The 27487-nt window shown below is 37.7% G+C and overlaps 1 protein-coding gene across 2 annotated transcripts in view; it reads left to right on the top strand.

Annotated features, from left to right (window-relative positions):
- LOC140244270 (metabotropic glutamate receptor 3-like) overlaps positions 1-26942 on the top strand; it is a 34997-nt gene extending 8055 nt beyond the window's left edge. Inside the window, exons 8-17 of one of the 2 annotated variants that reach the window (XM_072323910.1) lie at positions 349-680; positions 3501-3626; positions 4464-4623; positions 5481-5690; positions 6612-6748; positions 11962-12197; positions 14684-14831; positions 16841-16879; positions 24837-24943; positions 26447-26942. In XM_072323910.1, the coding sequence (XP_072180011.1) occupies positions 349-680; positions 3501-3626; positions 4464-4623; positions 5481-5690; positions 6612-6748; positions 11962-12197; positions 14684-14831; positions 16841-16879; positions 24837-24943; positions 26447-26603 (1652 nt within the window). In that variant the 3' untranslated portion in view covers positions 26604-26942. The remainder of the gene's footprint in view (positions 1-348; positions 681-3500; positions 3627-4463; positions 4624-5480; positions 5691-6611; positions 6749-11961; positions 12198-14683; positions 14832-16840; positions 16880-24836; positions 24944-26446) is intronic. The other variant, XM_072323911.1, reaches the window with a different exon arrangement.
- Positions 26943-27487: the final 545 nt, after the last annotated feature.

Here is a 27487-nt window from a genome sequence, read left to right as displayed (position 1 = left end):
TGGTACTCTCTAGTAATTGGATCAAATGTTTAGTAGGAAAAAAAAATCATGCAGTTTGTGATAAATATGTACCTCCATTGTGCATCCATGCATAATGATTATATTGAATTACTCTTGCCTAAAAAGAAAAAAAAAATCTTTCCTTTTAATACACTAGGCACATGCTTCTGTTAGGCACCATTTTAGATTCCAGCTTGCAATTCCACTGATTGTGATGAATTACAAGCCCCAAATCAGTGAGATGCAGTAATGTGAACTTTATTAATGGGACTGGCCATGTAGCAGTGAAAGCATTTCTCAATCAAAGGGTTAGTGATGCTAAAAGGAAGGAATGTTATTCACCTTCAGAGGGACACATCAGTGCAGGGAACAACTCAGAGAGCTGCTCGCCCTGCCAAGAGGGTGAGCGGACCGATGAGGCCCAGACCGCCTGTGTGGTCAAACCCGTTCAGTATCTGCAGTGGACAGACCCCTTTAGCATCGCCATCAGCATCCTGGCCGTGGTGGCCTTCGTCGGTGTCATCTTCTGCTTCGGCATCTATGTGCACTACCGGCACACGCCCACCATAAAGGCCACGAGTACGGAGCTGAGCTACATCCTCCTGACAGCTATCGTCATGACGCTGATCTGCAGCTTCCTCTATCTGGCCAAGCCCACTGACCTCATGTGTAACCTGCAGGTACAAAACAACAGCAATGACTAAGATTTAACATTAGTATGAAACTGCCTTAAATACACTTTTAATTTTGGACTGGAAATAATGGAAACTAAATAGTTTTTATTTCTCTTTGGCAAGGATGTTGGGATAAATAAGAATGTTAGTTGGTGGTCATGTCATTCTTAGATTTTGCTTGTGATTGGTTTTTGCAAGAGACTAAGCACATCCATTCAAATTCATGAAATTCAGTTGCAATTATAGCCATGTCCTTGTTGATTTTTGTCACACTGTATGCAAGCTTGACGGAGCAGTTCACAGATAAGGTTGCAAATTATCCTGTAAAAGGTCAAAGGTCAAGGTTCAAGTTCAAGGTCTGCTTTAATTTGAGTCTATTTTTATGCCTCCGCCACGAAGTGGTGCCGGAGGCATTATGTTTTCGAGTTGTCCGTCCGTCCGTCCGTCCGTCCGTCCGTCCGTCCTTCCGTTCGTCCGTCCTTCCGTCCGTCCGTAATGAATTTTGTGGACAAGGTAACTATCGAAACCTGTTGAGGTATCCTAATGAAACTTGGCATGTATGTGTATTAGGGGGTGAAGTTGTGCCTATCAACTTTTGGGTGCACATGCTCAAGGTCAAAGGTCAAAAGGTGGAGGTCAAATACATAAAATTTCACTATTTCCACCATATCTATTGAATGCCTGAAGATATTTTCTTGAAACTTAGTGTATACATGTATTACCCAATTAAGATTCTCTGGTGAAAGTTTGGGTCATGAGGTCAAAGGTCAAAAGGTCAAGGTAAAATACATAAAATTTCACTATTTCCACCATATCTATTGAATGCCTGAAGATATTTTCTTGAAACTTAGTGTATACATGTATTACCCAATTAAGATTCTCTGGTGAAAGTTTGGGTCATGAGGTCAAAGGTCAAAAGGTCAGGGTAAAATACATAAAATTTCACTATTTCCACCATATCTATTGAATGCCTGAAGAGATTTTCTTGAAACTTATTGTATTCATGTATTACCCAATTAAGATTCTCTGGTGAAAGTTTGGGTCATGAGGTCAAAGGTCAAAAGGTCAAGTAAAAATATTAAAACTTCTTTTTTTTCTCCGTACCTTGGAAAATTGTTAAAGGTATCTTCGTGGAACATAGTATATACATGTACTGACTGTAAGTGATTATCTAGAGAATGTAGGGTTCATGGGGTCAAAGGTCAGGGGTCAAAGGTCAAGTGTAAGACTTCAAAATTTTACTGTTACCTTCACATTTATGCAATGCCAGCAGGGTTATTTTTTTACACTTGGTGTATGCGGGTGTAACCTAATAGAAATTCTCTGGAAAGTTTTTTTTTTTTCTCTCTTTTTGCCTCAAAGGTCAAAAGGTCAAAGATCAAGTGAAAGTGCAGAAGCGGATCTAGAGGGGGGGTTGGGGGGGTTGCAACCCCCCCCAAAAAAAAAAATAAAATAAATAAATAAAATAAAAAATAGAAAATAAAAAATCCGGGGACCATTTTTTTCTTTATCTTATCTTTTTTTTTAAACTTGTATGGCAATGACCTCTATACCAAAAATAGTGGTGTTTTAGATGCAAGAAAACGCATTTTCACAAACAGATTTTCAAAAATTCTCCCTACTGTGGAAGGGGGGACACCCCCTCCCACACCCTCCCCCCCCCCCCCCCCCTCGCTCGCTCCGCTTGCTCGGGCTCGGTCGCTACGCTCCCTCGCATACCGCCCCAACCCCCTCCTTTATAAATAGCTAGATCCGCCCCTGAAGTGCTGAACTAACTTTTTCCTCCATATCTCGGAAGTGGCTCGAGTTACCTTGAAACTTAGTACATATTATGCATGTTCTACCTGAAAGTAATTATCTTATGGATTTTAGGGTCAAGGGCCAGATGAAAATGGTAACAATTTACTATTCAATTCAGAAATTGCACTTTTTCTCCACACCTGTACCTTGAAAATTACTCAATGCCTAAATGTATGAATGGGTCAAAGTCAAGTTAAAGTCCTTAAATCCCTAGATACATGCTCTCCTATTCATCCAAATAAACCTACATCAAGGAAGGTGAACATTCAACACATTTGTGACAAACTTGTCATTTCAATATTTTGCCAATTTTGTGAAAATGTAATCACACAGTGTCCACATGTACTATCTAGACCTACTGGGAAAATCATGCATTATGGCGGAGGCATACCAGTCGCCAAAGCGACATTTCTAGTTTAGTATGGATTTTGGGCTGCATTTATCAAAAGTCATGGGTCAAATGGACAAGTCATTGCAGAAGATGGTTTTCAACAGAAATACAGTTACGATTTATGTGGTACAGGAGTGGAAAATGAATGGATAATTGATCAGACTCAGGGGAAAAAATAACATAGTTAAGATAGAGATATGAGGGTTATTTTGATCTCTCTATAAATGCAATAACTTGTACAGTATTTGTACCACTGTTACTGGGTGATAAAGAAAGGCAATCCACTGGAATGATGTAAAAACTTCCAGGTCAGTTTGTGAAAAGAATCACAATTCAAAAGTCATCCAGGTACAAAGATTTGCAACTCAGTCTTCAGATCAATTTGCATTAGAGGTAATTATATTTAAAACATTCAAACAAGAGACTGTCATCCACTTCACCTCATTAACCCATTGAGGACAAGTCCTGAGTATACTCGGGCAAGCATCTATGGGAAATGTGTGTTGTAGCAAAATCAAACCATCCTCAAAGGGGTTAAGAAGAGATATGCATTCAATAAGCAAGGATAAACATCAGCTTAGCAGCTAAGCTCAGCAGCTTAGGAATTTTGTGGTTGTCCATCCTATTCCTTTCAGATTAGTGTTCTTGGTTGCAGTTTTGCACTCTATGTGGCCACCCTCCTCACCAAGACCAATAGGATTTCTAGAATCTTCAACAGGAAGCTTTCGGATGGCAGGCCGTCCATGTTTCTAAACATCAAGGTGAGTTTACGGTCTGAGGTTACAAATCTTGCTGACCTTCAGGAAGAATCAGTCAAAGGGATATTTTCCAAGAGGTTGTGGTTTGAATGTTAGGGTTCTAGTACATTTGAGACGTAAACATGAAGTGCAAGTGATGTGAAAGATGTTATGTGCCTCCAGTACAACTTTTTATATGCCATAGATAGCAGAGGCCATGCATTATAATAATTATTAGCATTCAGTTATCTCAGAAAATCCATGACCCGCTGAATTCCATCATAAGTAACATGAATGTGAGATTCAGACATACCTGGTATGCATTTTGATCCATGTAAATTTTCATCAAGCGGTTAAAGGGGAAGGCTAGTAACTGATCAGTGGGAATCAGTGGAAATGCTGGGAGATGATTGTTCCAATCCTTATGGGATTCATTCAAGAGTTCATTGTATATCTATTGTTGTGTGAAAATGATTTGCTTCAGAATGGTCTCATATTCAAGTAATGTGCAGTTTAATGCTTCCAGGTTAGCGTCCCTGGTCAGTGACGGAGCATTAATCTGCACATTACTTGAATATGAGACCGTTCTGAAGCAAATCATTTTCACACAACAATAGATATACAATGAACTCTTGAATGAATCCCATAAGGACTGGAACAATCATCTCCCAGCATTTCCACTGATTTCCACTGATCAGTTACTAGCCTTCCCCTTTAAGGTGAGCTATTATTTTTTTTTTTAATGCTGTTTGGATAAACCCAAGAATGGCACATTTCAGATAAGAGCAACCATGCATGTAAATTTTAGAATTTGAAACAGCTCCTGTTGCTCATTTGTTCCTTTCTCTATCACGTCTTTAGTATCAGGTGATGTTCGTTCTGGTGATAGTCTTGGTTCAAGCCTGCCTTCAGATATTGCTGATCCAGCTGTTTCCCCCCAGAGCAGTGTATGACTTCTCATCGCCCTATGTCACTAACCTGGTGTGCCAGAACTCAATCCTTAGCTCCATTCTTGCTTTTAGTGAGTGTCTTGTTCAACTTTTTGATGTTGCAAGTGTCACTGGATGATATTATAGTGTATTGCTAGTATGATGATGCGTAACGGTAGGTAGATACGCAACCATGCATTGCTTGCTTCTATCAAATTGCAGATTTTGCTTCTGCATGAAATGATGGTAACCACTGGCTGCAGATTATCGTTTTCCCTTGCAAGATTATCTTTCAACAAATCAGGGGGCTTCACCACAGTGATGGATTGAAGAGCAGTGTCCTTAAACCAATCAATTTCCAGAAACCACATTTCTGCAGTTTGGTTAGGGGGTTGTCATACTTGTGTTATGTGTTATGTTCGGTGTAGTAAAAAATTCTTGTGTAAGCCCTTGTTGTGATCATGTACCATTCTTTATGTCAGTTGCAGAATTATCCAAAACCTTTTTCATAATCAATGAATTCATATTTGATCCTTAAATTTGCAACACACTCTAGAAGACTACAGTAAGTGTATTTCAAATTTTTGTGTCATTATTTTGAACTTGAATTTAACCATTTGCACTTATTCTTTCTATTGCATACAGTATGCAGAGAAAATTCAGAGGTGCCAATTTGATGATGACAATTTTTTCAGCAAATGCCATTAGGACTTCTTTAGTTAAAGGTGTTAGTTAGGTAGATTGTGCTATTGATCTTGGCAGTCAGTTATGGCCAGAAATGATGATGATGATGATGATGATGATGATGATGATGATGATGATGATGATGATGATGATGATGATGATGATGATGATGATGATGATGAAGTTGCTCAGATTTTAAAAAAAAAGAAAGATAAGGTTGATACCAAATGACAGTTTTTAATGATTCTCCTTCTGTGCCACCCAGTCTACAACCTCCTGCTGGCACTCCTGTGCAGTTTCCAGGCTTTCCGCATCCGCAAGCTGCCAGGGCAGTTCAACGACTCCCGAGGCATCTGCTTCTCCATGCTTACCTTCTCCCTACTTGCCTTCATCTTCATTGCTACTACCTTCACCACTGCTGGTAGGACCAAGTCTATGATTAGTGCCCTCTCTTGTCTGGCTTGTGGATTTTCAGGTAAGAATACATTAATTGTTCGACCCATTGAGGACAAGCTGATTTTTCTATAATACACACTTTCCATAGGTACATGCCCAACTATACTTGGAACTAGTCTTCAACAGGATAAGTGAATACATTCACACAACAAATTTTTTGCACTTAGTGAATCACAGTGAACTTTGGTTGATTATTATTTTCGAGATGAAAGTACTTTTGCACATGTTTTGACATCACTCAGAAATATTTGTAAGTTTTTTAGTTTTTGTAGAGCACAAACTTCACAAAATACCACACCACACTATAGGCCTCTCTAATACAGTAGTTGGTTTTTGATGGAACTTGGTGTAAAAGGGCTGGTGGTGTGTTGTCATAGCAATGATGTTCATAGGGCTTACTGTGGTGAGGATCAATGAAAGTCGATCTCAAATCAGTCTCAAAATCCGCTTCTGAGAGAATGGATTCTAAAATACTGTTGAAGACCTTTGGTAGATAAGGTGCTGAATATTTGTCATGCAGAGAAATGGCTAGAGGCTTTTATCTTGTTCTTGGATCTCCTACTCATACTTTTCATGATAGGAGAAAAATTGACCCTCAGACATGAGAGGGTTCATCGCACTTTGGTGTGAATCAAGGGAAGCATTAAAGATTGAAGCCTCACATGTTGAAACAGCAAATACAAATGATGCTATTAGCTAGTGACAGTGTCACTGCATCACTCTAATTTATTGGTTTAGAGCACAAAACATGGTGTGGTTGAAACTTGAGCAGGTACAGCCATCTTTTCCCTAAAACTTTATACTGTCATTAAGTTTATGATAGAATCCACTTTGTTGAAACTCTGACCACTTTGTTACTTGGCATTTACTGTGTTTATGTAGGGGGAACTTGAGCATGGTGTGGATTTTCACTTCCAGAGTAATTTTGCCTCTCTTCCAGGCATCATGTGCATGTTTGCACCCAAGATCTGGATTGTCCTGTTCCGACCAGAGCGCAACATCCGCCAGTCGACTCTAAGAATCCCGGGGCTATCCTCCACTCTCAACACAGTTTCCGCCAGCGGGTCTGGGGACAGAGTAAGAAAAATCCCTAATGTAAACATTAATATGGGAGCCAGTGTGTTTTTGCGAGTATGCATACATTCATGTTTTCTTTTTGCTGTTTTTTCTATCTTTATGTTTCCGGGTATTAAAGTGATAAGTAAGGCATGCAAAGACATTTGTTGCTTTAATGTTTGTATCTTCCAGAGTAAGAAAAATCCCTAATCTAAGCATTAAAGATAATAAAAAGTTTTGGTACCTCAAAAGTTTCCCTGAATTTCTGTGTTTTAGGTTAAAGTACCTTTCATATAACTAACACTGTGAGACTTACTCGCCCCAAAGTGCTCTCATTTCTTAGTAATCATGCAATTAACTGTGACCAGCAGCCCCATACGCATAGCGACCAGCAGCCCCATACGCATAGCGTAATGGGGCTTCGCATTGTAGCATTCAGGATCATGACAGATTTAGTATCGTGGGTAAATATCAACTTAAAATCCAAAAAATTCTTCAATTTGAAGACTTACCAATTAAGTTGAAGTCTTGAAAACAGGCTTCGGGCAACGTTTGGTTCTGCCAGTAGTCCCTTTCTGTTCGAATTGATGACTGAATGTGACTCTGTCGAGAGGACCTTGGGAGAGCTACATACACTGATTACTACGGCCTGCGCATACGCACACATCACATGCGAACAAATTTCAAATCCATGAACGGATAAGATGTTTGTGTGCGCATGCGCTGGCCGTCAATTCAGTGTAGCTCTCCCAAGGTCCTCTCGACCGAGTCACATTCAGTCATCAATTCGAACAGAAAGGGACTATTGGCAAAACCAAACGTTGCCCGAAGCCTGTTTTCAATACTTCAACTTAACTGGTAAGTCTTCAAATTGAAGAAATTTTTGGATTTTAAGTTGATATTTACCCGCGATACTAAATCTGTCATGATCCTGTAAGCTACAATGCGAAGCCCCATTTAGCTATGCGTATGGGGCTGCTGGTCGCAGTTAGCTACTCAGTATGCGTATGGGGCTGCACGCTGCTGGTCGCAGTTATCATGCAATAATGGTTTCGTACAATACGTGTACTACGTAGCCGCCGTACGGCGGCAGCTCTGGTACGAAACCATTATTGCATGATTGCTAAGACATGAGAGCACTTTGGGGCGAGTAAGTCTCACAGTGTTAGTTTTATGAAAGGTACTTTAACCTGAAACACAAACTAAGACAAGGAAATTCAGGGAAACTTTTGAGGTAATACCAAAACTTTATATTATCTTTAATATGGGAGCCAGTGTGTTTGCGAGTATGCATATATTCATGTTTTCTTTTTGCTGTTTTTTCTATCTTTATGTTTCCGGGTATTAAAGTGATAAGTAAGGCATGCAAAGACATTTGTTGCTTTAATGTTTGTATCTTCCAGAGTAAGAAAAATCCCTAATCTAAGCATTAATATGGGAGCCAGTGTGTTTGCGAGTATGCATACATTCATGTTTTCTTTTTGCTGTTATTTTTATCTTTATGTTGCCAGGTATTAAAGTGATAAGTAAGGCATGCAAAGACATTTGTTGCTTTGAATGTTTGTATCTTCCTTTGAGTGCAACTTTAGGCTTCTTCCTTTTTCTCTAGGATCAGATTGTTTAATGCTTTTCATAAGTCATTTATTCAAAATTGTGATTTGTTTGATGCACTTGTCCAAGCATTTAGGTCATGGCTAATCTTGTTCCTGAAATGCTCTCCACTTCAAGGGAATGCCATATGTACTAGGTACACTGAAATAATATGGAAAAAAATATCTTGGGAAATGTGTTCAAATTTGTATAGCCCTGCCCACAGTCCATGGCAAAATGAAGAAAAAAGAAATGAAACCTCAGATAAACTTCAGATAAACTTCTTACAAATGCCATGGATGCATCATAATGTTTTCAGTATAAGATGTCCATTCCTTTATCCCATCAACCGTTGGTGTGTAAAGGCCATTTGCTGTGAACTTCTGTTGCATCCTGCACCAATCCAGTGAAGAGCTCGTATTTTACACAGGCTGGAACCAGTGGATACATTCTGGTTTGCAATGAGATATTGAACAAATCCACCATATATCGACAACTCTGTGCCCGGTATTGTGATTTTAAGTGTAGGCTTGACAGATTTCTACAGACGGATTTGCATCCAGGAAGCTGATTTGCAGTGTATGAACGGTGCATGGAATTCACACAATGAGAACAATGAACTCTTTTTATAGAGTTGCACACATGCATGCATGAATGCATTATGCTAGAATATTTTTTGTGTGTGATCTGTATTCCAGTGTACCACTGAATTTCATGAAATGCATCGCACATTTATTTGCTTTCTTACCCATATAGTACAGAGGCAGAAGAAATGCAGTGTTTGAGGTTTCGGTAATGTTCCTTCTTTTTCTTTTTTCTTTTTTCTTCTGTTTGCAGTGATATGTAATTCCTGCTCCATCAAGTTTAGTTGCAAAATACACATATGTCATAATAGAATCATGTGGTCCCATTGCCTTTCTTCTGTGACAAAAGGGAGCAAGTAACAGTAGAAAAGAGTAAACTACAGATTTTGAGTCCATTTCAAAAACTTTCCAATCAGTGATTGAACTTTGTCTGTCAAAGAACGAAAAAATTTATGTTCTTCCAAATGTGTTAATATCGTAAACTCAAAATGAGGAAGCAGACTGGTGCTAATGTGTATCTGATCAAAGAAAATAATTTCAATTATTTGCATCATTTTTGTCATATATGCTCCCTTTTGTCATATTAAAGCAAAAATGTACGTTGCTCAGTTACTGAATATGTGGCCTAGCTTCATGCCGTGCATTTTTTTTTTTACTGTGTCATCATACCCCCATTGCATTACGATAAAAAAAAAGTCCCAACCACGACAAACATCATTTTCATGAAAATAGTCCTAGAGCGATTACAGAGTCAAACTGCACATCAGCGAAGCAATTTATGCTCGAGTTATTTCATAGTGTCTGACTGCACAGTTATTGTTTCTCTGGAAGATGCTGATATTTCCAATTTTTTGCAAATATTTTAATCCATGGACTACTTTCTCTTTCTACGTCTTCCCTCTCTGTGTCCAAGATTACAGTATTTCAATACTAGGGTTAACAGCCTTTGCCAGATTGCAAGGAAGACATGTCGATGCTCATTGATATGCCATATTCATCTTTTGATGCCGGAGAATTTATCTAATTATGTAATAGTTCTGGCAAATGTTGAGTATTTACCTTGAATTTACCTTGAAGGCCATACCTTGCTACTACGGTCAGTCATGTGGTAGTACATTTCTGCAGATAATGTGGTGTGGCAGGGTTAAGGGGGTCCCATAGGACCCATTTAAAAACCCAGTTTTTAAATGTGCTACATTGTGTAGCTATTTTAGTACCTCCTAGGGTCATAGTGATGGATAAATTAACCATTGTCCCAAAAATGGGGTACACAGAAATTTCTTCTTTTTTTTTTCTCCAGTTAACTCTATGTGCCTGACATTCCATTCGTGCACTGTAATTATCAAACTTTAACATGCTGTTTACCTTATGCTCCAGATATTTGTATTAATATTGCCTGCAGTGGTGAGAAAAAGCAAAATGTAACAGTCCTATATGCATTTGTTATATCAATACATTAAAAAGCTTTAATGTTTCTCTTCTCAACAATACACTATTTGTGTTCTGGGATTTTTTGGCTGTCCCCTTCATTTCTAGTAATTATATCTCAAAGCTCATGTGTGCTTTTTTTTTTTTTTTAAACAGTCAATATTTAACCTTGCTTGTCAAGGGGTGCAAATGGTCAACACTAAAACTAAGCTAAAATAAACTCAAATGTGCTTGACAAACACTTGTAACTGAACAGCTGTCCTGTGTTTCATGGGCTTAGGGATCTCTATTGAATGATTAAAAGAGGTAATGTGACAACCTGGCATCCGTTTCATGAAAGTCTTAAAAGAGACTTTTGGCTATTCTGAGATTTATTTTAAGACTTTTATATGATGACTTCATGAAACGGATCCCTGGTATTGTCAAGATTCTGCAGTGATAATCCTACAACCACGCATCATGACCCAGTGGTCATATTGTTTGATGTTACTCATATCTTGTGAAGCATAGTACATTACAAAAGGTCATGATTACAGTACGTCAAATATAGTAGTTATGTGCAAGAAGAATTAAACTGGTACGTAGGGATCACCATTCCCGAGCCACTATCCATACCTCTCACCCCACCCCCTCCTACCCCCTCCATCTCCCCCCATCTATGGGAAGCAGGGTGCTTGGATAGGTCAAATGTCAATGCGCAAAATAGGTGTAGTAATGTAATGGCATTCCTCAGCTCATGTGAGGAACTGTTTATACTGTGCTTTGTGTTGTGAGGTGCCTTGGGTTACACACACTGACAGATGTTCCACTACCAATCCTTTTCATCCATTGAACATCCACCAGATCATGAAATCATTTCCCAGATCCTACGTGTAGTATCCCACATAAAAGCTTGTCCCATCAATATTCCCACTTCAAGATTGTCCAGTACTTTCCACAGAACATTTTCTACGCTGTAACCTGTCATCCAGTAGAAGGACCACCATTCAATGTTTAGAAACATTTCCTTACCAGGTTATTATGGCAAACAAGGAATGTGCAAGTTGTGTATTCTTATTCATTTTTACTTTTTGTAGAATGCACTATGTGAATAACAAGGATATTGGCCAGATGCAGTGTACATATTATTACTAAGGAATGGTATATTCTTCATAAAGGCTACTTATTGATGGCCCCACATCAAGTCCTTATTTCTCCTTATTTCTGAGCTGAGTATGTCAGCAGGTGCCTTGAGGGCAGTGGCCATTAATATTCACTTCAACCTCTTCAAAAGATTCCACTTCATTTCCAGTTTTAAGCAAATAGAACAGTAGATTTCAGCAGTATCACTCTTACAACAGTGTTCAGAAAATCCTGTTTTTGATTAACTAATTGGGTAACTACTAACAATCCCTCACCCTCAAAGCTACTATTGCTTCTTATTGTGACCTGAAAGTGAAATGATTTAAACTGTCCCATTGATTCTTTACTCTTTCTATTTAGTAGGTCACCCAAAAACCTTGATTATGACAAAATCTGGGTTGTCATTTTGTTTTTCTTATACACTATCCCTTGTTTTGATTTTTTTTTTCTTTTTTTTTTTTTGGAAAATGGGACAGTATGAGAAGGCAATTTCATTTTTTTCCATCTCAGAGTAACGGTGCACCAGGGTCACGACTGCCAGGACGCTCCAGCTCCTACCACGCCGACAGCGACCATGACAGCGGAGCGTCGTCGGCCAGCGACGACGAGGACACCGATGCCATCGATGCCTTCCTGGAGGAGCTTGGTCGGCTGGAGCGGGAGCTGAGGGAGGCGGAGAGGGTCAGGGATGAGGCCGTCTCCAAGGCTGACGAGATGTATGAGCAGCTCCATGAGATAGAGAAACAGTGAGTTGGTCTAGATTAACATGGCATTCATGCCCTAGTGTAGTGGATAAGGCTGGGGATGAGGTTGTCTCCAAGGCTGATGAGATGTATGAACAGCTCCATGAGATAGAGAAACAGTGAGTTGGTGTAGATTGACATGGCATTCATGCCCGATGTGTAGTGGATAAGGCTGGGGATGAGGTTGTCACCAATCCTGATGAGATGTATGAGCAGCTCCATGAGATAGAGAAACAGTGAGTTGGTCTTAATTGACATGGCATCCATGCCCTAGTAGGTACTATAGTGGATAAGGCTGGGGATAAGGTTGTCTTCAAGGCTGATGAGATGTATGAGCAGCTCCATGAGATAGAGAAAGTAAGTTGGTCTAGATAAAATGGCATTCATGCCCTAGTATAGTAGATAAGGCTGGGGATGAGGCTGTCTCCAAGGCTGGCGAGATGTATGAACAGCTACATGAGATAGAGAAACAGTGAGTTGGTCTAGATTGACATGGCATTCATGTCCTAGTATAGTGGATAAGGCTGGGGATGAAGCTGTGTCCAAGGCTGATGAGATGTATGAACAGCTCCATGAGATAGAGAAACAGTGAGTTGGTCTAGATTGACATGGCATTCATGCCCTAGTATAGTGGATAAGGCTGGGGATGAGGTTGTCTCCAAGGCTGGCGAGATGTATGAACAGCTACATGAGATAGAGAAACAGTGAGTTGGTCTAGATTAACATGGCATTCATGTCCTAGTATAGTGGATAAGGCTGGGGATGAGGCTGTGTCCAAGGCTGATGAGATGTATGAGCAGCTCCATGTGATAAAGAAACAGTGAGTTGGTCTAGATTGACATGGCATTCATGCCCTATGTGTAGTGGATAAGAATGGGGATGAGGTTGTCTCCAATCCTGATGAGATGTATGAGCAGCTCCATGAGATAGAGAAACAGTGAGTTGGTCTAGATTAACATGGCATTCATGCCCTAGTATAGTGGATAAGGCTGGGGATGAGGTTGTCTTCAAGACTGATGAGGTGTATGAGCAGCTCCATGAGATAGAGAAAGTGAGTTGGTCTTGATTGACATGGCATTCATATCCTAGTATAGTGGATAAGGCTGGGGATGAGGTTGTCCCCAACGTTGACGAGATGTATGAGCAGCTCCATGTGATAAAGAAACAGTGAGTTGGTCTAGATTGACATGGCATTCATTGCCCTAGTATAGTGGATAAAGCTCTATAGACACATAATCAGGATATCAGAGGTTCAAATCCTGCCTAGCATACATGTACATTATTGGACGAAAGGACTCTGAAGCCAGTCACTGTCCTCTTCAGCACAGGTGTGTGGAAATGGCTGCCTGTCTTGTACTAAGGTTAAAATAGTGTCCTTGCGTGCTGGTTGGTCTTCGTGAGGAAATAAAATCCTTTGACATAAAAAAACTTACTATGTTTCAATAACAAAGCAGTGAATACCTCCACAGATAACACAGTTGTAGTTGTCGTATGATGTGAAATCACAAGTTATATGATTTGATATTTTTGTGTGCGGACCAATGGGAGAATTGTGAATAACTGAACTATTCTGTAAAGACATGTGGAAGCTTTGAATTTCATTACATTCTTTTTCTTTCTTTTTTTAATAATGTGAGTCCACATTCATGAAACCACATTTATTCTTTTGGTCTGAATAGACCAGTTCGTAATTCCGATTTGTACCAACTGACATGTTGGTGTTTAAGTTTACTGAGATAAGCATCTATGATGTGATATGTGATCCGTATAGATCATGCTTGCTAGCAAGACACCTATAAAAGCAAGACTGGTATTTGACAATATTGATAGGAAAAGGTCATTAAAGAATTCAGTGCAATGAAATGAAAACTTCCCCAAGTGTTAATTGATAGACTATTCTGGTCACTTGCTCTATGCAAGTATTTTTTTCTTTGAGCATGAATTCAACAAATCGTTACATTAGGCAAGCTTATGTGTCACTTTGAAAACAGATGAAGTGCCTAACCAACTGCGAAAAAACTTAGGTCATTGGTACCAACATACACATGAGCTACACAACAACACACTGGGTTTTCTCTCTATCTCTCATTAGCTCATTTCTAGGTGTGCAATTGAAGGCATTATTTACCATTATTATGCAGATGAAACAAAACCCAGCTTCACAATAGTACTCAAATGTAAGTTAGGGGTAGAAACAACCAATGTGAAAATGTTAATCAATGTAATCAATGTTAAGTATCGTTAAATATACAAAATGTGAACAATGGTTATAATGAAACTGTTTCTAGACTAAACCGTCAACAGTTATGGTTTAGTGAGAAAAATAGTCACATCTCCTTGTATTTTAGGCATTATTGGGAAATTTTTATATGGTAGGATGTTTTGTGATACAACTAACCTGCACATGTGCATCAAATGTGATAACTTGAAAATTTTTGTAAATCACTGCTCCTGATGGTAAACAGTACCTTTAAATTTTCAACCATCAGGCACAAGCAAGAGTTGAAGCATCTGACACAGGACTACGAGCAGGAGCGGGACCGGATCAAGGAGACTCTGGTGGAGACCGGTGTGGAAGAACACCAGCTGCAGCGACTGGAGGACACCGCTCAGCAGGGGGCCAGACAGGCCATCCACGTATGTATTCACATTCTCCTCTTCCTTTATACTTACACTCTGCATCAGTAGTGGTGGTGGTGGTGGTAGAGGTAGTTTGAAATGTTGTAGTGGTGGTGGTTGTAGTGGTAGTGGGAGAAGTTGCACACTGGCACTGGTCCGACGGTCCAGGACCAGTAGAAATCCCTGTCGGACCAGTAACTTTTTCAGGAATGGACCAGTAAAAAATGGAAACTGGGTACCTACTGGTCCGCCAGTAGGTAGTTACAGTAGTAGTAGTGGTAGTGTTGGAAAGAGTGTTGGTAGTAATGTTAGTAATGTTAGTTGATAGGATAGTGATGGTGAAAGTGTCTGTAATAGTGATGGTAATGGTGGTAGTGGTACCAGTGGTGGTGTTGATGTTGTGTTGAAGTTGAGTGATAGTTGTTGCAGAAATGGGGGCAGCAGTAGAAGTGTGGCAGTGGTGGTAGTAAAAGTAGAGATGATCATAGTAGATGCAGAATTGGCAGCAGTTGTAGTGGTTTCTAAAAAGGGAAGTAGTGATGGTAGTAGAATGGGCAGTAGATGTAGTTACAGTAGTAGGGGCTGTGGTAGAAATAGTTGTGGCATAATGCTCACACTGTAGCAGGAACACTGTATAAATGTGATGTAAATCCAATGTGTTTTTGTGCGCTCTTTTAACCACTTAATCAAAACCTTAACTTACTTATTTGGGATGTATTTGATTTAATACTTCTGATGTCCCTCCTTGATGTCTAAAAACTGATGAATTTATACAGAGAAATAGTTGCAGGGATTAAAGCCCATTACCAGAAGTAATATTGTAAAATGAATGCCTGGTAGAAAGCTTGTTCCTGACTCCTCCCAATTAAAGGGACATGCCGGACGATTTTCATAATTTCACATCATGTAGTACATAAATCAACAACTCCATGTATAGATTCGTGGAATTTCTTGTGGTCTTTGAGCAGAGAAACCAATAAATTGAAAATCTTAAACAAATTACACTGAACAGTGTTGATGACATCAGAGCCTCATATATTTCCGAAATGTAGCAGTGCAATTCCATTACAATACCACTTGCTCAACAAGTCCACCTGTGAAGAATCTATGCATGCCTTTTTCTTTTGTTCTGCTTCCTTGAACCCCAACTCATGCATTCTTATGGTGAGGCTGCCATGTCATCATCCTTGTTCATTGCAATTTGTTATAAATTTTGAAAACATTCTCATTCTCATTCCTCATCCCAATCACTGTAAATTCAGTTTAACTGATTTACAGTTGTTCAAATGTAAAAGTCTGAAAATCATCCGGAGGTCCCCTTTAAGCTGGAGCCACTGTGGTATCAAGAATAGCAATAATAGTTGTAACAGAACATTGTAGCATTAAAAGTAAATTTGTAGCAGTAGTTGCAGTAGCAATAAGAGTAGCAGTAGCAGTACTAGTAATTATAGTAGTTGTAGTAGTGTGTAGTAGGAGTAGTAGACGTAGTAGTAATAGTAGAAGTAGTTGCAGTAGTAATAGAAGTAGTAGTAGTAGTAATAGTAGGTGATGGTAGTGCACAAGGGGTAGTGATAGTAATAGTAACTGTAGTGATTTAGGAGTGGTGGTGGTTGTAATGATACTAGCTGGAGCACTAGCAGCAGGTTCTAGAAATGTTAGATAAATGACTCAAAATACTGCATCAGAACTAAGTATTGTTTTATGTGTTAAGTGTTTCTGACCACGAGCCATGTAAAAATATAGGTCTAACAGAGCTCTTGAATAAACAGTTCCCCCCCCCCCAGCTAACTCTTGTTACCATAATAATTTCTATTGCTGCCCCATTTTTACAAGTTAGTATCATTCACTTGTCAATGATTAAGTACATATTTTTAAGGTACTTTTTTTTTTTAATAGTGTGTATTTTTACATGTGATTTTGGAGTGTAAGATTTGTTTTAAAGGTGCGGTTCTATTCTTGTACTTCCCTTGCCATTCTTTTCCAAACTAAAAAAAAAAAAAAAAAAAAAATCATGAAATTGAATCCAGGATAAATTGAAAGCTGATAGGAGAAGCTGCGGAGTTCAAGTAAGTTCTTTGGTGCCAGCTAATAACATTTCATTCACATTCACCCAGATTTCTTGTGGGATTCATGGTGGTATACGCTGTTGCCATGTCACCCATAGAGTGTCATTAACAGTTTTAGGTAGATACATATGACACACATCCCATATACTTGTACACTGTTAGTAGTTAGATCCAGAGGTAGAATTGAGTACCTTGTGGTGTTTTCCAAACATTTTTTATGCCTCTGCCACGAAGTGTTGCCGGAGGCATTATGTTGTCCGTCCGTCCATCTGTCCGTCCTTTCGTCCGTAATCAATTTTGTGGACAGCGTATCTAAAAAAACGTTAGAGGTATCATAATGAAACTTTGCATGTATATGTATGAGTGGGCGAAGTTGTGCATTTTATCTTTTGGGCGCACATGCTCAAGGTCAAATGTCAAGGTCAAGGTCAAATGCTCAAAATTTCACTATTTCCCTCGTATCTATGCAATGCCTGCAGGATTTTTTCTTGAAACTTAGTGTATACATGTATTACCCAATACAGATTCTCTTTGAAGTTTCTTGCCAAAAGGTCAAAGGTCAAAAAGTCATACTAAGGTCAAGTGGAAGTGCTAAATTTCACCTCTTCTTTAAACTTATAAAAGGGTCAAAAGTTGGGTACAAATCCTCAAATCCCCAAATACCTGCACTCTGAGACAGTATAGCCATTTTCATCCAATTAAACCTAGTTCAAGGAAAGTGAACATTCAATGCATTTATGACAAACCTGTCATTTTGATATTTTGCCAGTTATGTGAAACTGTCATCACACATTGTCAAGACATTGTGCTATAGACCTATTCGGAGAACCATGCATTATGACGGAGGCATACCAGTCACCATAGCGACATTTCTAGTTGTTTTTGTTTTTGTTTTTGGTGAACCCATATTTTCAAAATGTATCATAGCTTTAGAAATCAGGGGCCTCCATCAAGTGAGAAAGAAATGTTATGGAAAACTTGCACTGATAAGGAAGACATAGTTGAATGACTTGTTAAGCTGTAATTGATGTTGTATTTTTGATCTGTGTTGTGACCATCATGTTTTAACTACCAGTACTCTCATATTACTCTAACAGTATTCTTACTATATCAGCTTTCATTATGGTGTAATCTCTACAAATATTACTCCACATCCAAGCAAGACTCTTGTTTATACCCCTGTGGGCATGCGGTTTAGAATAGTAATGATAAATCCTCGGTAAGGTATATCATTTTAATGATGACCTTGCTGATGCTGATGATAATGATGTTGGGAACGATGATAGTAATATGATAGTAGAAATAAAAACAACATAGTGACAGTAGTTAAATTAAATAATTAAATAATTGTTAAAGTTTGATGATTAAAGAAAATGGGACACATCTGTTGAGATATGTCCTAGCTTCCAGTTGAAGTCATAATTTCAGTGTACAAAAATCCAAATATCACAAAGAGTGCCTCCATTGAATTTTAGTATGATGTGAAGTCCATCTTATTTCATGGCTGTTGTCAGGAGCAGTCATGTTATCAAAATTTCACAATTATTTTATTATTATTATTATTATTATTATTATTATTATTATTATTATTATCATCATCATCATTTATTCATTTATTTATTTATTATCATGATCATCACTATTTTCTTTCTTTTTGTGTGTGTGTTCCCATTAAAGAATAAAGTCTGCTATGAACCTGTTATGGGATGGGCTCATTTTGTTTTAACACCATTTCCCGTAGACACTTGCCCAAGTATAATCGGGACTAGTCTTTGACAGTATGTTGTATTTTTATTGGAATGATGCACACTTGGCTGTCTTTTGTCAAAGCAGTCTATTGATACTTGCAAAAGAGAACATAATTTGTCAGCGGCACGGAGATGGATACAAAGGAGATATTCTTGTTTAGTTTCTCCTTAATCCATTAAACACCTCCCTGACTCTAGCATGTTTGTAGTTGATTTGGTCTCTGAAATCAATTGCAGTCTTGACATTTCATCAGGGAGGTGTCATTGTTTTGTTAGCTGTAACAGTTGCACCCTGTATATAATAGCACTCACTACGTACTGGGTACTTTGCTTTAAATACTACAACTGTGTGTGAGATACAGATTGTAGTGCCCAGCATTATGCACCTGTGATGTCCTGTGGAATTATCACCTTGCATTGTGTGTAGTTACTTGCAAGTTCTGTTAAATTGAAGGATATAACAACACCAATATTTACTTCTCTTTGAAAAGTGTGCAGCGAGTTTTAGTAAGTTCTTATTTGACAGGTACATATATTTTTCCTCTTTTTTTTTTCAAAATTCTTTTTCACATACATTGTATCTATTGTTTGTAGGGATAACTTCTTCATGTAATGAATAATAATAATTCTTACCGAGAGATAATTCAGTATTTAATTGATTTCTTTCACCCTTTGGACTTGTGATGATCACTTACATCTCATATAATCACTTGTAAGTTCCATTCTAGCATTTTAACTCTACCTATAACTGAGATAATTTAAAATGCCTTTTCTGCCTGATTTCTCCTGCTAGCTAGTGGAAGCATGGTATTTCTTCTCACAGCTCATATTTATTATTTTCAGCATCTTGAGAAGTTATGAATGATATTTATTTTTTGTATGTACTATACTTATATCTATATACCATTGTTGTATATTGAAATATATCACAATATTTGCCTATTATCTACTCATATTTAAAATTTCTGCCTGTGTGTAAACTGATATATTACGACACAGAGTACAGCTCAATATAGGTTATTGATCAGTTAGAAAGTCAACACTTCATTCATGTTTTCCATCCATGATCCATTATCTTTTATTGCATTACTCCCATCACAAGACCATATGTTGAGCTGTACCTCTATAGCATGTCATATGGAATGTAGCTGCAATATCTCTTTTTCTGGACATTATATTTGAGTTACACATTTATTTAGAACATCAAATCTCTTCTTTTTTTTTCATACTTTCTTTACTGTCTATGCAAGTATAAATTTACTCTAGAATAATGTATTCTTTCTGCGACAATATTCAGCATCTAAGAGCACCCTTCCGTGTGAACTGGTTTACTGACCTAATACCTCTTTCTATCTTCTGTAACTTATTCGTCTACAACATTCAAACAGTTTTCAGGGAATCCCAGCTCCAAGTTATTTTCCAGTCATATATATCTCATGTGCTACTAGATTGACCATGCATTGACTTTCTATAGACATTAACTTCTGAATATTCATGACTATTAATACTTGTGAATGCATCATGTGTACTCGAGGAAGACTTTTGTGAATGGACAGGACTGTTAATTGGGATATCTAAACATGTTAATCTCTCATGTATTCATGTTTTTGTTTTGTTTTTGTTTTTTTCGTTTGTTTTTTTTTTAGGCATAACCTGCTGAGATTTAGGTTGCCATTCTAATACCTTTCCCCTTCGCTTTAACATGAAATGAGACGAACTAATAATATTTTATAATGTATCAAATGTGACAGTTCTGCAAAAAAGTTGTCATGGTGCCTGTGAATTAAAGAGATTATGAAACCCACAATCACGTAGAAAAGAAGTCAGGACAATTTTATGGTGGGGGAGTTTTGGCAAAGGATAAGCCACTCAGCAAACCAAAATTTAGTGAGGGCCAAATGAATCCCAGTATATCAAAGATTTGACCGGCAGAATGTGTACATCCATTCCAGATGGATTCAATGTACTGATTTGTAACAAATACTTGGCATTCGTTATGGATTTAAATGACATCCTCTATAAACTTCGTGCAAGAAGTCAGGTGTATTCAGTACCCTAGTGTTGACTGATTCATATGTTAACATTTAACGGAAAGTCTTCTCCAAAGGGCCTACTCGAAGTTCATGTATTGACAATGAGCATTGTCAAACATTTAAGATTATAATTCAATTCAACTGTATTTCTGTAGAATTAAAGGTTTTGCAAGTAGCACCCTTGACTTCCTAAAATAAGGGCCATAAACATAACACTTGCATTGTAAGACGCACAATAACAACCCCCCCCCCTAGTAAGATCAGTAGATGGATGTATACATGAAAGCACAGAACGCCATCTACTGTTACAAGTTTGATAGTCCCTCGTGGTGTCACTCTGTTCAACATAAATTGAGTTTCACGTTTTAAGACTTGACATTGTCTAGATTCTATAAAGAGGAATATACTGTATCTATAATGATATGATACCACTTCCTCCTGCTGCAACATTATCAACAAATTGAGCCGGTGTGTGTTTTGTTATGACACGAGCACATGATGTCCTTCTGTTCGGAAGTGAAAGAGGAAGGATGCACATCTCAAACTTCATGTCAAGCATAGATGTGCCATGCCTCTATTGGCTATGGAGAGTGCGACCAATTCTGTGGTTAAAGGACAAGTTCACCTTCATATACATATGTGGATTGTGTGCATGCAGCAATATTAGTAGAACACATCAGTGAGGGTTTGAGGAAAATTGCACAACCCGTTCAAAAGTTATGAATTTGTGAAGTTTCTGCTCAGTTACTGGTGGATGAGAAGACTACTACAGCTTGTGATGTCACATGTGTACAACCATATAAAGAAAACATAAAGAAAATTCAACACATTTTCACTTTTCTCGCATAATAAAAGAACGCTTGACTTGCCTCTTTCAGAACGCAGGTGGAATAATATTACCCGTAACATACTTCCGTGACAAGTCAAGGAAATGTGCACTTTTTTCAAAAAATAAAGATATGTGAAATTCTCTTTATATTTTCCTTATATTGTTGTACGCATGTAACATTAATCATACACTGTAGTAATCTTCTCTTTCAGCAGTGACTGTGCAGACACTTTAAAAATTCATAACTTGTAAACGGATTGTCGGATTTTCCTCAAACTTTCACTGATGTGTTCTACTAATATTGCTGCATTCACTCATTCCACATGTATATGAAGGTGAACTTGTCCTTTAATGAGGTTTTGGTTTCATTCCTTACACTTCCTTCAGAGTTGATGGTTACCAGTTGTTAAAGAATGCAATCATAGAATATTTGTATTTTGTTAAATATTTGAAGATTGCACAACCCTACTCAAAGAGAAACTCCACACCATCCTCAAGCTGACATTTTAAATCAAGAAAAAATAATGTGAAACAAACAAATCATAATTTTTCTGTACAATTGAATTAACCTCCCTAAAAAAAAATAAGAAAAAGAGAATTTGAATTCTGATTTTCAATCAATAGTAGTGCCACTCACAGTCATATATCCAGACTACATGCTTGTTCACAATGTAGTAGACTGATGTCCCCCTTTAGAATGTCACTGCTGCTACAGCAAGTACAATTCCTGGATGATTTGATGCAGCACATGTAGTTTCTTTTTCATTTCCTCTCAAACCCTGAACTTGCAATTGTATGTATAATTCTGTGTGTTACTGCCACTGTTTGAGTCTTTATCTGATTTTTGTTATGTTTGATTTGTTTTATTCAAGATGAAGAATGAATAATTTGAATGAAACAATGGAGCAAAATGAAGAGTGTGGCGGGGGGGGGGGGAGTATGTCAAACAGGTATTTGGGAAACTAAGGAATATTCTTGTTTCAGTAAGTCATAAAATATGTCATCAATTTGATACACGTGTACATATCTCTGGAAGTGCATCATTTTCCTACCAGACGTTGTATGATCAACACTACACTGATTCCATTAGGAAATATCTGAAAAACATAGCCTGTATTCCAAGAATATGTGTTGTTTGGCATGAGGTGCACAAGTTTAGTAACTGAAAAGTTACTTTGTCCCGGATTTTTGTCTTCCTGTAAGCCAGTGTCCTCCGGTCATGATGCATATTTTCATGTAATATCGCATTGCAATTGCACTTTGTATATCTCTATTACCTACATGCTGACTTTTTGGATGCAGCTTCTATATCATCACTCGCAGCTTTGACTTCTATCTTGCCGTCTTTTCTGCATCATGATATTTCCAATCATGAGTTTTGGCAATCTTGCATGCTTTTTTCTGTCAGTCCATGTCGTCTGTTCATGGGTATCTGCTAGACTCTTCAATTTACTCTGCACATAGGCCCAGAAAAGTTCCACAGGACAGATAATTGGACTGAATTTTAGATTCCTCCATTACGTGAACTGTGAGAGAGAATTTATGCAGTGGCTTACTATGACTAGTGAAAGGAATTGAATCTGTGTAATTTTTTTGTGGTTCAATATTTTTATTGTTTTACCCTCAAATGTTAGGATGTTAAAGAGCTCCATTTTGGCCTAGATACAGAGAAATGTTGGGATTCTAAAGGACTACACTTGTTAATAAGATTTGGAGAAAATGTTGACACCCTTTTCTAAAGCCCCTGTATGAAAGTAAATTCAGCTTTTTTTTTTCTTTAGAAGATTTTAATTTCAATCATTTGAGAGCATGTACTGTGCAAATGCAGATTTGCATGGAGAGCTCAACTTTTTTCGTGATTCACAGTATTCCATTTCACCTCTGTCATTGTATGTTCCTTGTTGTCATGAGGAAGACATTTTCACCTGCTCAGATTCTCAACTTCAATCACTGTCCCCACACTACTTGGAGACCTCATGTTTATGTTTAGTCTGTTACATTTTATTTTCATTTACATTATGGTATATATCTCCTTTCTATCTCTACGTAGCAGTAATCTAAAGCATGATTGGTGCAATATTGTATGTGGATATTTATGGTCTTGCTTACTTTCTTCTGTCAAAAAAAGTATATATATATTTATATATTATATATATATATATATATATATAATATATATATATATATATATATATATATATATATATATATATATATATATATATATATATATATATATATTATTATTATATATATATATATATATATATATATATATATATATATATATATATATATATATATATATATATATATATGTATATATATGTATATATCTTGTAGGTTTACTGTTCATGAAATATGATGTGCTCTTGGACTTGCATGATATATTTCATACAGTACTTCATTGTGACTTGTTTTTGTGAATGAGACAAATTTCTTCATTCTTTTTTTATTTCATTCAAGTCACCATTGTGTTTGAAGTAATGGTTGTAATCCTTTACAAAGCAGGAATTAGCTCTTAACTCTTTTGCTAATGCTGGCATCTATACTGCAGCAAATGTCTATAGATGCTAGACAGTAGTTGCCACATAAGACTAAATAATACCAAGATAATCTTAACTCTTTCATTAATTCCGGCATCTACTATACTGCAGCAAATAGCAATAGAGACTAGCCAGTAGATGCTTCACAAGGCTCAATGTTACCAAGATAGTGGAAATGCAAATGCTGAAGCGCTTTTGATCCCAATACAAGGTCTATTTTTGAGGCACCAGACTGATACCAGCATATGTTCAAATCACCAGCATGAATTTCTGATAAGCATTGGGATGTGCATGAAGGCAAATTCATCTCAAGCCCATTGTATATGTGGGGTAAAGAAGGCTTTATATTCTTTGTACATTTTATTTAACATAATGACATCAAGGTTCTTTTTCTGTTGACTAATGATAGCAACTCAAACATCTATGTGTACGTACTTTAGACTTTAAAACGTCGCTTGATTTCTCTTGTCTCTAAACATATATAGTTACCAAAGGTGTCTGATGATTTTCTTCTTTTTTTCCAAGGTGGATGATGTTTGTTTTTTTATATGTCAGTTTACTTAATACATCTAAAACAAATACATGAGATTTAGATGAAAAGTTTTCACTTCAATTTCTTCTCTTGAGTTTGATCTTTTACAACTTAAAATGCTGCTGAAAGCTAAGTTTAGTCAGGGAGGGTCCATGCTTTAGTGTTGCAACATTGTAGCTAGACCTTATTTGGGTGCCCAGCACATAGCAGTTTTCCAAGGCGCAAGTTTGGGTCACTGTGTATGATATGAATATCCTTCTTTCCCACAGTTTGCTGACTTCACTGAACACCTCGCCCAGATGAACATTGAGAGGAACCAGCTGAGGCACCAGGTCGATGAACTCACTATGGAATGCAACCACTGGAAGGAGAAAGTGTGAGTTTTACCAAGAGAGAGGGCGCTATTCGGTCCGCACGGGGCTGCCTCTGGTATGTGAGAGGCTGAACTCGATTTCTTGGGGTTTGCACTAGAAACACATACTGTAGAATTAGAAACATTTGAGGCATGGAACTTTTGCAAATTGGAGTAGATGGCCTTTTTTCGCAGCATGAAACTTTTGTGAATTGCCAGTGGCATTTAATGCATTGTGTAGACAAAACCTTTCGCATGTATTTTACTTTTGCAAATCATGGCTCCTTACAAAATTCACAAAAGTTTCATGCACTTGAAAATTTCTGGTTTTACAGTAATAGACCCCTAGTTTGAAATGAGCTGCTGCGCTATAGCAATATGATTTTTTTTTTCTTCTGTAGGATGCATCACGTAACATGTATCCTTATGTGGACATACAGTTATCACAAAAGGTGGGTCTTCATCAGCTCGAGCTTGAAGAATCGCCGGCTATTTCTGATCCAAAGAATTAGCCCGATCAGAAAATAGCCTGCTAATTTTGCAATGAAGACCGAAATAGCGCGCTATTGCGATCGGAAAATAAACCACCAAAATCTTGGACTTATTTGCAGAATAGCCAACTAATTTGCAAAATACATGTAGCGCGCTAATCTTAACACGTCTTCATCAGCTCGAGCCGAAACATCGGCACTGCATGCGTTGCGCACCACACAGGAACATATAGGCAGTTGGGTCGGAGTGTGTTCGCGCCGGTACTGTTCGTTTAAGTGCGCATGCGCCAGCATCGAGCTTATAAACCCGACCGTGCCTGAAGCTCGAGCTGGTGAAGATGCGATTGCACATTTCAGCTGACTTCGGGCTTATTTCTCTGATCCCCCATAAGCATGCTATTCTTCAAGCTACAGCTGATGAAGATCCACCTATAGACTGACTGACTGATTTATCAACTGATAAATTGATTGGTTGATTGATTTATCATTTTAATGACAGAGATCCAGGTACAGGAAGAGGAAATAAGAGAAAGGTCGTCTAAAAAACCAAAAACACATAACACTTGTGATATGTAACACTTCATACAACATCATAAAATGTAATTTTAGTTCTTGAGAATATTGCCCATTTGATGTTCACTGTGACATTGTTAGAGATATTATATTACTATACATTTATTTCATAGTTCTCATTATATTGAACTTTGTTTTGTATTTCCATTAGTTTTTCCAGTTACTGTTTGTAAGTTAGAGTACATATATGTGGATTGAAATGAAAGTGACAGTACACGATCAGGTATGCCAAGTGAAAACAGAGAGAGAAATGTATAAAGGAGAAGTTGTATCGAGATATTATGCTGAGAGCATGATTCATATCTCCACTTATGAAGTAGAAGTATGATAGATACATGTCAAAACTGGCTAACAAGTATAGTTCAATTGAAGAATTACATGTTTTGCCAATTTTATTTACAGATTCTTTTTGACAAAGTTCTTAGATCACTTTGAATTGTCTTGTGCCTTATTCCTTGTCTAGCCTGGAGAGTGCCAAGATCACATCAGAGGAGCTGGACAGTTTGGGGGCTAACGGGGAGGCAGGGAGCTCTGTTGTCGGAGAGAAGAGTAGTCCGGATGCAAGGGATGAGGAGGAGGAAGAGGAAACCTCTTCCAAAGCAGACTCTGGTGTCGTCTAGGCAACCAGAGTTGGATGTTGATGCCACCATTGAATGGCAAGTTCGTAGGAGGGTAGAGTGCATGACCTACATTACCATTGGTATGTTTCACTTCGGGATTCCCCCATCTCAGTTAGCATCAGCACACTTTTCTCACTAGTAATGACTTGTACTTCTGACATTAATATAAACCCATCATTACCGTCAGCAACCTCTCTGTGTAGAAACCCAGTGGCTCTTTGAGATGGTGGCCCAGAGGAGGTTAAAGGTCATATGAACCAAACCTGTATGGTGTAAATTTTGGTTTTTCATTTCAGGTGTTGGGTTTACTTTTGTTATATTGTTGTTTTTATTTGTGTGAGAGTGTGTGTGTGTGTGTGTGTTGATGGGAGTTATTTAAATGAGTGTTGTCACCTTCTTAAAGAGGAATGATGTCTTGTTTGCACCATGTAAAGTCACTTTCTTGTAGATTTTGATTACATAATGGACATCAAGGTTGGCATATGTTTATTATAAGTATCTTGCCTTCTCACATGCAGAAAGAAGTGTTGATTTTAGTGTGCTTTCACTAATTGTGCCAAATTTTGACATTCTCTTATTTACTCTTTCAGCAGCCTTTGATTATATATGTACTTTTCACCTAATTGTAACATTGCATTAAATATTTGTACATTGAATGGAATTATATTATTTAACTTGATACTGGCTATATAATTTGATAGATATGTTTCATACTGATTTTATCAATGTCTCTGTGGAAAAGGATTTCTGAAGACAATAGCAAATGAAGAATCCAGGAACTAGAGTATATTCTTGTAAAAAGAGAAGTGTTTAGTTAGTCACATGTTGAAGGTACTTTGTTTGTTATTTGCATTATGTCTGTACATTATGTTTTCATTGCAGTA

This window comes from Diadema setosum, chromosome 21, assembly GCF_964275005.1.
Source record: "Diadema setosum chromosome 21, eeDiaSeto1, whole genome shotgun sequence".
Classification (NCBI taxonomy): Eukaryota; Metazoa; Echinodermata; class Echinoidea; order Diadematoida; family Diadematidae; genus Diadema; species Diadema setosum.
The sequence above is the reverse complement of the archived record's forward strand: the minus strand, read 5'-3'. Positions and strand labels throughout refer to the sequence as shown.